We start from the raw sequence: 12933 nt of genomic DNA on the forward strand, positions 1-12933 counted from the left end.
AATTATTCATCCTTTTTTAAAAAAATTGAAGTATGGTTGATTTACACTGTCATGAATTCATTCTTACATTTCTTCTCTTGCATACATCGTGAAATACTGCTATTAGTCCTTCAAGGGTAGAAATCAAGATTTATTGGCACATAGTAGGTGATCTATATATGAATAGCTAAGTAGACGACAGATAAGTAGATTAATAGACAGGCAAATGAATGAACAGGTTCAAAAATCACCTACAAGCTCAGAGAGGGGATGGAGAATGGGTCTTTTGAATGGAATGATCTGAGGTGCCTAATTTTGATATAAACCCTTCATCTGGAACTATTCCTTTGATAGAAAAGGACTGAAGTATATATCACCATAATCTTGGTAAAAGAATGATGACTTGAATTATTAATACATTCTGTAGTATCTTCTGCTTGATTATTACAGCTTGTGGTGCACATAATCTGGTAGGAGTAAGCTAAATGGATCTCACAGCTTGGACTCAGACAGATTTCCAGATTTGTTTAGCAGTTACTTCCCAGGTGACTCAGTGGAAAGAACCCACCTGCCAATGTGGGAGACAGTTCAACCCCTGGGTCAAGAGGATCCCCTGGAGAAGGGAATTGCAACCAATTCCAGTATTCTTGCCTGAAAAGCCCCTTGGTCATAGGAACCTGGTGGACTACAGTCCATGCAGTTCCAAAGAGTCAGACACAACTTAATGACTCAACAGCAACAAGTAGTATTAGAAGTAGTAGCAATGACAATAATTAACAATTGGGTGGCAACCTAAAGTTAAACAGACTTTAGGCTTATAACTTCATGCTTTGACTCAGCTAGTCAGAATACAACTTTCTTTTTCAGTAGCTGAATTTAACTTGGCCCTGGATCCATCTTTTTTCCTTTAAGAGTAAAAACCTCTTAACCTTGCATTTCAGGTTGAGTTGGTCATATCATGTTAAAAACTCAGTCTTTGGAGGGCAGTCAGTTCCCTATCTTGACACAATCAGAGCCCCCCCACCCTGCCTGGGGTCACACTCCTCTCACTCTCAACCTCAATTCTGTGTTTAACTCAGGTGCGATCATGAGAAAAAGGGACTGTTGGATTTAATCCATAAATCTATCAACCTGGAAACCTTTATTTTTTAAAAATGTTTTATTTAACTTTTTATTTTATATTACAGTATACCTGATTAACAACATGTGATAGTTTTAGGTGAACAATGAAGAGACTCAGCCAGTTGCCAGCATGAAGGATAGGAGGAAAGGATAGTTAGGGAGTTTCGGATGGTCATGTACACACAGCTATATTTAAAATGGATAACCAACAAGGACCTACTGTCTAGCACAGGGAACTCTGCTCAATGTTATGTGGCAGCCTGGATGAGAGGGGAGTTTGGGGGAGAATGAATACATGTATATGTATGACCTGGAAACTTTTAAATTCAGTTTATCCTGGGGTTTAAAATAACCTCAAGTCACCTGGAGCTGACAGTTAAAATTTATGATGATGTATTTGTCAAGACATTTTTGTTTGCAAGTGAAAAAGAAAACTAACTCAAATTCACCCAGTGAAAAGAAAAAAAAGTGAAAAAGTGGAAAGTGAAGAAGGGGAGGGAGGGAGAATAGGAAAGAAAACTTTGAGATTACATTAGATGACAACTAACCAAAATCCAACTGAAGTTGATTAGACAAAACAAAATAAAAAGGAGTGGATGAATTTATATCCCTGAAAAGCGCGAGATAGGATTTAACATGGATAGAACTGGAGTTAGATATTCACTGGAAGTCCTTGTTCAGGCAGGCAACCCCCGTGGCTCTGAAACCTCAGACAAGCATTCTGTCTGCTTTGCTCCTTATTTATTGTGCTTTTTGGCTGCTCTGGGTGTTCGTTACAGCTCTCAGGCTTCTCTAGTTGGGGTGGGCTGGCTTAGTTTCTCAGAGGCATGTGGGGTCTTAGTTCCCTGACCAGGGATTGAACCCTTGTCCCCTGCATTGGAAGGGGACACTGGACTGTCAGGGAAGTCCTTGCTTTCCTTCTTTTCCTGGGCTGGCTCTGAGAGAGCTTTTGGGGGCTTTGGTTTGCCTACATTGAGCCAGTATATAACGTGGACCCTTTCATCGGCCAAGCCAGGATCCATGACAACCATCGAAGTCAGCCCCACCCAAAATACAAGGACTTACGAAGGCAAGGTCTCTAAAAGAAAACCAAGTTGTGTTACCGCAACATAGTTTTTATGTTATTGTTAGTTGTTATATTATTATTATTGTTAGGCAGGCAAACCTAACAGATGTCTTCTCTAGACAGAAAACATCTGTATCTAAGAGGAAAGCCTGCTTGAAGTCCAAATTCATATCAGAAACTGTTGGAAGTTTCGACTTCATCCCTGGCCCTAGGATTGGATTTGTAATGTAAGCATAGGTCTCAGAGACATTTGGTCTTGAGAATCTTTCAGGTATGGACCCATGACCTCAAGTGATTGACTCAGGCATACTGATACTAATTCTAAGATTCTTTTCTTCCTTTACTTTCTGTGGTTGGAGGTATGAGAATATAATCCCAAGTTCTTGGCCATCATCTTGCCATCCTGACGGGAGTCACTGACTAAAAATATATTCACTGTATACAATGTTGAGAGACATGATGTCATTTGTGTTCTAGGATGAAGCTGTATCGGAAGCCAGTATAGCCCCAGAATTAAGTTATGTAAACCATTAAATTTTCATTTTGATAAAAAAAACAGAAAGTGTTTGGTGACTCCATGGATTCTGAGTCAAGAAGGAAGCTATCTCTAGGCCTCCAACTTTCGATGAAGTGTTATTTGTGACTGATTATTCTGGATTCCTTCTCTGTCTTCTGGAGCTCTGGGGACCTCTCTCTGAACATCATGTGCCCGGCCCCTGAAGAAGGGAGGGTCTCCCACTGCCATCTTAGTCTCGCTGGACTCAGTCAGCGTCCCCCCACCTCCCAGAGTCAGCATGTATGGTCGATACTCGTGGGCAGAGGGTCTCATCAGTGTTGGCAGCACCTCCCCTCTTAATCTTCCTGTCCAAGTGTGGGAGTGTCTAGGTGGCAAGAAACCCAGAGTGGAGCCTGAATGCTTTGAGTAAAGGGGAGAGGGAAGAGAAAATGTTCAAGTCACTTCTTTCAGTGTCCTGTTTTACTGAAGAAGAGCCATAAAATGACCCTGAGTTCTGCCTTGTCTGTAGCCTACTTCTGATGAGCTTCCCAGGTGGCTCAGTGGTAAAGAATCTGCCTGCCAGTGCAGGAGACACAGGAGACGTGGGTTCAGTCCCTGGGTCAGGAAGATCCCCTGGAGGAGAAAATGGCCACCCACTCCAGTATTCTTGCCTGGGAAACCCCACAGACAGAGGAGCCTGGTGGGCTACAGTCCATGGGGTCGCAAAGAGCTGGATGCGGCTGAGTGAGCAGTTACAGCCTACTTCTGACTGGCGGCCCCTCGTGTCACTCCATGTCACAGCTTAAGAGTTATAAAGCTTCCATCCACAGCACTGCTGATTACTTACCGGGGCCTGAGGTCATAAGGCAAATCTGCAATCCATAAAACAAACAACAGTAACAACAACCAAAAAAACCCCACTTCAATTTTCTCCAATCTCCCAAGATTTGGAAAAGAACACAAAGTTACTGGTGTGTTTGCTGACTGGAGTGATTATGTGGTTCAATCATTTTGATTTACAATTGCATCTTTGTCCTTGTAGAAATTACTCTGCAGCTGAACAATGGGAGATGGAAAGGGATTAACCTTCCAACACAAGAATACAAGACCCGTTCTAGGGAGCAGGCCTCCATCTGAGGTTAAGCAAAGTCTCCGATTTCTATGAATACACAAAATTAAAGCACATTCTTTTTTTCTTCTGCCTTCATTTTCTTTTCTTTTGATCTGCCATGAAAAGGGAATTATCAGCAACGTCTAAGCCCCCGTTTTATTTTTGCAGCATAAAGCATTTGAATCTCTTTGACATGTTCTAGGAGCTCTGAAGTAATCTTTGGTGGTTGCGTGAAATAGACTTCAGAAAAATGAGAGACAAGAGGTCATCTTGGAATGTAAAGTTTATGCACTGTATTGCAAATACAGTTGACTTCTTTTTTTTTTTACTTTCCAGAAATAAATAGATCTGAGTCTTCTCTTTGAACATAAACAGGCCTTGAGTTAGGCTAGTGATTCTCAAACCTAGGTGGGCATCAGATTCACCCAGAGGACCTATTAAAACACAGATTGCAGGGCCCCACCACCAGAATTTCTAATTCAGTAGGTCCAGAGTGGACCAGAGAACTTGATTCCTTTTTTTTTTTCTGCTTTAAGATTTTATTTATTTATTTATTTTATTTATTGGCTGTACTGGGTCTTCAGTACTGCATGTGGGCTTTCCCTAGCTGCAGTGAGCAGGCTTCTCATTGCAGTAGCTTCTCGTTGCAGAGCACAGGCTCCAGGACACATGGCTCTGTAGTTGCGGCACACAGGTTTAGTGGCTCCACAGCATGTGGGCTCTTCCTGGACCAGGGATGGAACCCGTGTCCCATGCTTTGACAGCTGGGTTCTTGACCACTGGACCACTGGGGAAGCCCCAAACTTTGCATTTCCCAGGTGGTGCTGATGCTGGGTACCACCTTCTGGGATCCGAGGACCACATTCTGAGAACCATCACCCCCTACTGAGCACATAGAAAGCCATTCACCTCTTCCCACCTGATTGGGAACATAGAAGGAGTCCTAGAAGCCAGTATTCCCCACCACTCCAACACTGTCCCCAGATGCACATGAACATAGAGGTGGGCAGAGAACGCAGCTGGTCTGGACCATCAGAATCCATGCTGTTCCACTTCAGCCTGCTCATCTACTTCTCGAAAGGATTGTGGGAATAGATGAAGTCCAACTAAATGAGGACAAGCAAAGGCTCTGTATTCAGAGCTCACTCTAGCAAGGCAGTCAGCCACCATCATTTGCGCTTTGGTAGAGACATTAACAGGTTTCCCTGGCGGCTCAGCAGTAAAGAATCTGCCTGACAATGCAGGAGACACAAGTTTGATCCCTGGGTCGGGAAGATCCCCTGGAGAAGGAAATGGCAACCCACTCCGGTATTCTTGCCTGGGAGATCCCCTGGAGCCTGGCTGGCTACCGTCCACGGGGTCACAGAGTCAGACGTGACTTAGCGACTGAGCAACAACAACAACAGACAAAAGCAGGCGGAGGGAGGGGAGCTAAATAGGTGGGAGAAAGGTGCTCCCAGATGGAGGTGGCTAGCCGCTGGGGAGCAGAGGAGGGCAGATCAGAAGCTGGGCATCTTGTTTAGGGGTGGGTATCTGAACTTCTCTCATTTCTGGTCCTTCATTGGGATAAAATTAAGAAAGTTGTCATTTATTAATCAAGTCCTGGCCATTTTGAACTGATTCTTATAGAGGTTATTGCCTGTCTTCATGGACTGTTACTTAAGACAGTAGACTTGTTTCCAAACCAAGGTCCAATTGCTGGCTGCTCAAAAGCCAATAAAGAGGCCAGGTTGGTGGAAAGGAAAATTTGCTTAATTTGAACGCCAGCAGCTGCAGGGGAGAGCGGATATCTGTCCAAAGGCTGACTCCCCCACCCAGTAATAGTCAGTGGGCAAGAGCTTTTGTAGACTGAGGAAGAGGGCTACATGCAGAAACAGCACAGCTCTGACAGTCAACTTGAAATTGGTCATCACTGGTGTGACCAGCGTCATCTTTATTAGGTACAGTTCATCTTCAATTCCAAGGTCAATTCGTTCCCATTCCCTTGAGGCCAGTTCTCAGAATTATGTCACGGCTACAGTCTGGTCATTATATAGCTGACTTCTTCACCTGGTAGGGGTTTCTGTATCTACACAGGATATGGCTCAGAATATTATCTGTAGCCCTTGAGAAGGAACCAAACATTCTTGACTATGTTGAATGACTACATTATTATTATTTGGTTTCCCTCAACTGTTTTCCTTTGTGCATGTTCTCACTTCTCTGGTTAAATTTATTTTTTGGCTAGTTTCTCCACCAACAAAAGGCAGGCTGAGGACATTGCGGGGGCAAGGACCACAGGGTCCTGTTCCATTTCAGTCTGACTTATGGCAGGCTGGCTTTCTCAGCTGGTTGCTGTAGATAATGGGCTGGTCTTCTGGGCAGGTTGCTGTAGGTTCTACGTCAGAGTTCTGCTGTTATGGCCCGGCCACTGTCTGTTCATATAGTCCATCTTTCAGGGTACCCAGTGGACACTCACTTTGTATAGTTTGCTAAATCCTCAGTGCGTTCCAGACTGGCCAAATTCAATTAAAGGATAATTGTTGCTTATTAAAGCCCTGCTATGTGCAAAGTGTTATGTTAGGCCCCTGAGGTTTTTACAAGACACAGACACCAATGTCAGTGAGAAGCCACCTGTGTCATTTGGGCATCAAGGAGAAAGAAAGGTCACAGCCTCCATTGCTTAGAATTTTCCACCACATTTGCTGCACAGGATAGAGGAAGAGGGCGGCCAGGGTTCCTTTCCTTTCCCAGGTCAGGGCGCTTGGTCCCAGCTGAGAGCTCAGCTTTGCACCTTTGCATGGGGAGCTGGTGTTCTTCCCTGCCCTGCAGGGTCAGACCCCACCACGGTCCCATCCGAAAAAACCTGCCACTTCTCTGCTGCAGGTGGATGAGCTGAAAGCCAAGCTGGCCACCCAGGAAGTGGAGCTGAGGCAGAAGAATGAAGATGCCGACAAGCTGATTCAGGTGGTGGGCGTGGAGACGGACAAGGTGAGCAGAGAGAAAGCCATCGCCGATGAGGAGGAGCGGAAGGTGGCCCTCATCATGCTGGAGGTGCAGCAGAAGCAAAAGGACTGTGAGGAAGACCTGGCCAAGGCAGAGCCGGCGCTCACGGCAGCCCAGGCGGCCCTCAACACCCTCAACAAGGTAGGAGGAACATGTGCGTGCTTGCTCATCCCTCCGGGGAGGAGCAGCCTCTCCTCCGACCCAAAAGCAGCCCACCATGCTGGTGTTCCGAGGGACACAAGGGTACAGTCCAGACGGCTTGGCTGGGACCAGCTGTCACTGGCTTATTCATTGAGCAAGCAGATATTTGTATACGCTGAATATGTGTCAGGATGCACAGGCTACCAGCGAAATCCCAGGGATGTGAGTCCCAAACTTATCGGGACAGGAGGGGCCAACTGTCCAGCCTCTTCACTTCACTGATGAGAAAGCCAGAGCCCAGAGTCACAGACCTCAATGTTAGAGCCGGACTTGAACTCACGTCTTCAAAATGCAAGCCCGGAGACCTTATGGCTATGCAGTCCACGGTCATTTTACTTCTGTGCTATGGGACACATAGGCCTCTTACGGGCTTCCCTGGTGGCTCAGGTGGTAAGAATCTGCCTCTAAAGCAGGAGAGCTGGGTTCAAACCTTGGGTCAAAGCTTCCCAGTTGGCGCTAGTGGTAAAGAGCCCACCCCAGTGCAGGACATGCAAGAGACTTCAGTTTGATCCCTGGATTGGAGGACCTCCCGGGCATGGCAACCCACTCCAGTGTTCTTACCCGGAGAATCCCATGGACAGAGGAGCCTGGCAGGCTACAGTCCCTGCGGTAGCACAGAGTCAGACGTGACTAAAGCAACTTAGCACGCACATGCGTGCAGGCCTCTTAAGGCCCTACGAAAATGTTTAAGATATGAGACTAAAGTAAGATGTTGTCTCCAAAGTAAGAGAAAACAATGCACAAAACCAAACTTGGCAAGTACTCAATTGTCGACAGCATGGAACTGTGTGTCAACTAAATTCAGCTCATACACATGACCTTTTAGTGGAACAAGCATGACTCTTGAGATGTGTTCATTGGGAGTTTTATTTTGGTTCCTTTAAAGATACTCTGTGTGTTGAGAGGTGCCTGTGGTTAGTACTTCTTCCTTTTATAGTTTTCACAGTTAACTTTCTTTCCCATTTGGATGACTGTGGCTGAGAGGCCGAGGGAGAAAGATGGAAAGCAGGGCAGACAGACTCAGGTCATCAGGAGTTGGTATCACAGAGGCAAGCTGATGTTTACTTGGAAGTTCATGCCATCTCTTTGAAGACTCTCCACCGGTTCCTCTTTCTGCTGAGAGTCTAGATACTCATTTGCCCCTTCACAGGGCCCATTTGGTTAAGGTCTCAGACAGCCCATGCCAGGTGGCCTGTGCCAGCAGCTCACCTCTGCTCCACGGGCGACACCTGTGCCTCTTTCTTCCAGATGGACTCTGAGAGTGTTGGCCACCCGTGTAGGAAACGGCCCCCAAGTTCCACCACCAGGGAACTAGCCTGCCATTTGCACCCTGTAGATTTCTGTAAGTTAGAACCCCAGTCTGGTGTCACTCAAGTTGCATTTAAGCTCTCTGAGTGGTCTCCTTAAAGCCCTCCTTTCTCTAGACTTGATGTGAAGGGACACGTGCCCCCCCGCCCCCCATTCTCCCTTAAAGGCAGAGTGGGTGGGACTCAGCAGCCATTCTCACCAAAGGTGTTGAAGTGTGAGTCACTTGGTCTTGTCCAATTCGTGTGACCCTACGGACTTTAGCCCATCAGGGTCGTCTTAGGATTTCCCAGGCAAGAATATATTTCCCTCTCCAGGGCATCTTCCCAGCACAGGGATGGAACTCGAGTGTCCTGCATTGAGCAGCAGACTCCTCACCACTAGTCACCAGGGAAGCCCTAGCTGCAACGCTGAACTCTTAATTGCAGCCTTTGGGATCTAGGTCCCTGACCAGGAACTGAACCCAGGTCCCCTGCTTTGGGAGTGTGGGGTCTTAGCACTGGACCACCAGGAAAGTCCCTCTGAAGCTTTCCGTTATGGATTCTGTGTAGCCAATGCACACCTTGCTTTGGAAGGTGGCATCTCTTGGCTTAGGGCCTCAGCACATCTGAGACTAAACTGAGGACACTGGAAAATCCTGTGATGTATAGTTATGTATAAATTGTATTAAATGTGAAATATGAGCACATTTTGGTGTTTTTTTATGATGTGTGGTGGGAGGTCCCTAAAAGGAAAACCTATAAAACCCTTAAGTGGACCTCTACCCCACATTCATAGAAAACACAAGATTTCTCCGGGAAAATTTTGAGAATTGTGGATAGGCTGGGGAGTGGAGGTGTAACTCAATTATGCCACCACGTCTCAGCCTGAAAGCTTTTCTTTCTTCTCAAAGCTGTTTTTATTTTCACTGGAGGAAAATTGCTCTACAGTGTTGTATTGGTTTCTGCCATCCAACAATACGAATCCCTTCTCGCCAAGAAGATGAACGTCTTTCATAAGATTTTTTTGGCACAGAGATTATATTTTCTAAGATGAGCTGAGTCCAAATTCTGGCTGGACTGTTCACTGTGTGTGACCCTAGGAATGACTTTATGTTCTCTGAGTCTCTGTGTCCTCACCTGTAAAGAGGTGGTATATATATAATATAGTCCCCATCAGGTTGTGAAGGACAGGGAAGCCTGGCATGCTGCAGTCCACGGGGTCGCAAAGAGTCAGACATGACTGAGCAACCGAACAGCAGCAACAGGTTGTTGTAAGGATTCGGTTAGATAGTGCATGACAAGTATTAGCAGCTAACAGATGGCAGCCATTCAGTTTGTTGTAGTTGATGATGTCTTTATAACAGTGTTATCTCTTCTGTTTCCGCAGGCTGGAAACAGTGAAAACCCTGAAATACTCTTGGTTAATTTTATGGCTGATTAGTTAGGTGACCTTTGTTGGTAGAAATAAACACATAGAGGTGTAACTCATGGAAGTGACGGGACCGGATTCAGAAAAAAAGCACTGGATTTGAGGCCTAGATACCTCTGTCACAAAGAGTCAAACTCACGTTCCTAAAGGAATGACGTTTTCTTAATAATTTTATTTGTTTATCTTTGTCCATGCTGGGTCTTCATTTCTTCTCAGGCTTCTCTGGAGGTGGTGGGCAGGTTTCTCGCTGCGGCGGCTTCCCTTGTTGCGGAGCACAGGCTCTAAGGCAGGCAGACTCAGTAGCTGTGGTTCCTGGGCTCTAGAGCACAGGCTTAGTTGTTGGGGCTCATGGGCTTAGCTGCTCCCCGACATGTGGGATCTTCCCAGATTAGGGATTGAGCCCCTGTCTCCTTCATTGACAGGCGGATTCCTTACCACTGAGCCACCAGCAAAGCCCATGAAAATCGTTTTTAGAGTGCCTACTATGTATGGTGGCTCAATGTAAAGAACCCACCTGCCAGTGTAGGAGATGAGGATCCTGTCCCTGGGTCAGGAAGATCCCCTGGAAGAGAAAATGGCAACTTGCTCCAGTATTCTTTCCTGGACAATCCCATGGACAGAAGAGCCTGGCCAGCTGCAGTCCATGGGGTCACAAAGAGTTGGACACAACTTAGTGAATTAAACAACAACTGCTATGTGCCAGATAACATGATGGGTACTGTCTTCAAACTAGCTGTGGAGCCTCACGCACCAGTCACTGAACTTCGTCCCTCACAATGGCATATAATGTTATCTTAGCTTCAAGGGTACAACGTAGCAATTCAACATATACAAATCTTTTGTGAAGCAATCACCACATGAAGTCTGGTTAGCAAGTATCACCAGGCATAGTTGCAGTTTTTCTTGTGTTTTGTCTTTTCTTCTTCTTTTAAGATTTACTCTCTTAGCAACTTTCAAATATACAACACAGCTATACACTACATCCCCAGGACTTATTTATTTTAAACCTGGAAGTTTGTACCTTTTGAACCACCTTCATCCATTTCTCCCAGCCTCCACCCCCTGCTCAAAGAAGTAGAATGGATCAGATTGTACCACACAGAACAGGGGAGATGTTTCTTCACGAACACAAGGACCCCCTTGAGTATCCTCAAATTTTTTTGCATCCACAGGACTCTGGTATTTAAGGACCACATTCCTATTTTCTCATCATTTTCAAAGTTAGCAATGAAGCTTTAGTTAATATATAAAGAACACCTGTAAATCAGAGCATAGTAGTAAGTCCCTGTACATTTTAAGTCTCTGCTTTGGCAGTTTTATTTCACTTTTATAGCTAAACTGAAGCAAATCCAGTATAGCTTTTCCTGCCCTCATTGAAGAATGGTTTTGCTTACAATTTCATGGCTTCTTTTTTTCTCCTTGCAGAGTTACTTGAAATTTTCTATTTATTTCCTATGCATTTTATCCAGTAAACTTATTTTTTATTATACAAATAACATATAATGGCATTTTTATCATTCCAATAATTCAGAGTACAGAATGTACAGGATGAGACATAAAGTCACTCTTCTTTCCACTCCACCCCCCAGTCCTCTCCTAAAACAGCACTCCTGGAAAAGCTTGAGCTTTATCTCGTCCAGCAATTTTTCTATGTATTTATATCTGTGCAAATACACATATGAAATACACTAGGTCTTCCCTGGTGGCTCAGATAGTAAAAATTCACCTGCAATACAGGAGACCCAAGTTCAATCCCGGGGTCGGAAAGATCCCCTGGAGAGGGGAACGGCAACCCACTCAGGTATTCTTGCCTAGAGAATTCCATGGACAGAGGAACCTGGTGGGCTACAGTGGGTCACAAAGAGTCGGGCATGACTGAGGGACAAACACCTAGGGCTCCACTGGAGGCTCAGACTGCAAAGCAGGAGATTTGTGTTTAAAGCATGATATATTTTATATGCACTGCGTTATATGTTTATATGCATATACAATATATCATATTTTAAATACTAATAGATAATGACAACTTACTCTTCCTTATGAAACAAGACTGTGTCATGCCAATACATACTGAAACCATATTTATTTAATGCTTTGTAGTATTCCAGGCTATAGCGTACTCTATTTCTTTTAGCTATTTACTCCTGAGCGTCTAATTAGTTTCTTTTTCTCTAATACAAATATTCTTGTGCATACATCTCTATCTACTCCATATGTTCAAATATATCTCTGGGCCAAATAAGAAATACACTTGTTTGACAGAACAACATGGCAGATTGTATCGTACCTCCTCCACCCCTCAAAATACCCACGTCCTAACCTCTAGAACCTGTGGATTTTACTTCATAAGGTGACTCTGTGGGCGTGATTAAATCAAAGATCTTGCAATGGGGAGATGATGCTGGATTATCCAGTGAAAGTGAGAGTGTTAGTCACTCAGTCATGTCCAACTCTTTTTGACCCCATGGACTGTAGCCCACCAGGCTCTTCTGTCCGTACAATTCTAGAGGCAAGAAAACTGGAGAGGGTTTCCCCTTTCTCCAGGGGATCTTCCCCATTCAGGGATCAAACCCGGGTCTCCTGCATTGCAGGCAGATTCTTAACCATCGGAGCCACCAGGGAAGCCCCAGCTGGGTCCTGAATGTCATCACAAGGATCCAAAGAAGAGGGAGACAGGAAGATCGGAAGAAGAAGGCGGTATGATGGTGGGAGCAGAAGGGGTAGACAGAGCTGATTTGATGTGGAACCTTGAGCCAAGGAGTGAGGCTGGCTCTAGAAACTGGGAACAGAAAGGATCAGACTCTAATCCAGCCTCCAGAAAGAACCAGCCTCTCCTGACCTCCAGAATAGGAAGATTATACGTTCACGTTGAGTCACTGTGTTTATGGTAATTTCTTACAGAAGCAATGTGTGTGCTCAGTTGCTTTAGTCCAGTCTGACTCTTTGCAACCCCAGGGGCTGTAGCCCGCCAGTCTCCTCTGCCCATGGGAGTCTCTAGGCGAGACTAGAGACCCACTGGAGTGGGTTAGCATGCCTTCTTCCACAGGATCTTCCTGACCCGAGACTGAGCCCCTGTCTCTTATGTCTCTTGGATTAGCAGGTGGGTTCTTTGCCACTAGCGCCACCTGGGAAGCCCCACAGAAGCAATAGGAAGCTCTAACAATAATTCTCTTTTTTATATAAATAATGCTCAATTTCTATCCAAAATAACTACTCTTGTTTGTAGTTGTAAGCACTGCTTTCCCCCACATCCTTGCC

General features: G+C 45.2%; 1 protein-coding gene across 1 annotated transcript in view; it reads left to right on the forward strand.

The window, feature by feature from the left end:
- The window catches only part of DNAH9 (dynein axonemal heavy chain 9), a 286201-nt gene that overhangs the window by 195348 nt on the left and 77920 nt on the right, over positions 1 to 12933 (forward strand). The window contains exon 49 of the mRNA XM_052657972.1: positions 6640 to 6900. Within this exon, the coding sequence (XP_052513932.1) occupies positions 6640 to 6900 (261 nt within the window). The remainder of the gene's footprint in view (positions 1 to 6639; positions 6901 to 12933) is intronic.

This window comes from Budorcas taxicolor, chromosome 19 (genome assembly GCF_023091745.1).
Source record: "Budorcas taxicolor isolate Tak-1 chromosome 19, Takin1.1, whole genome shotgun sequence".
NCBI lineage: Eukaryota > Metazoa > Chordata > Mammalia > Artiodactyla > Bovidae > Budorcas > Budorcas taxicolor.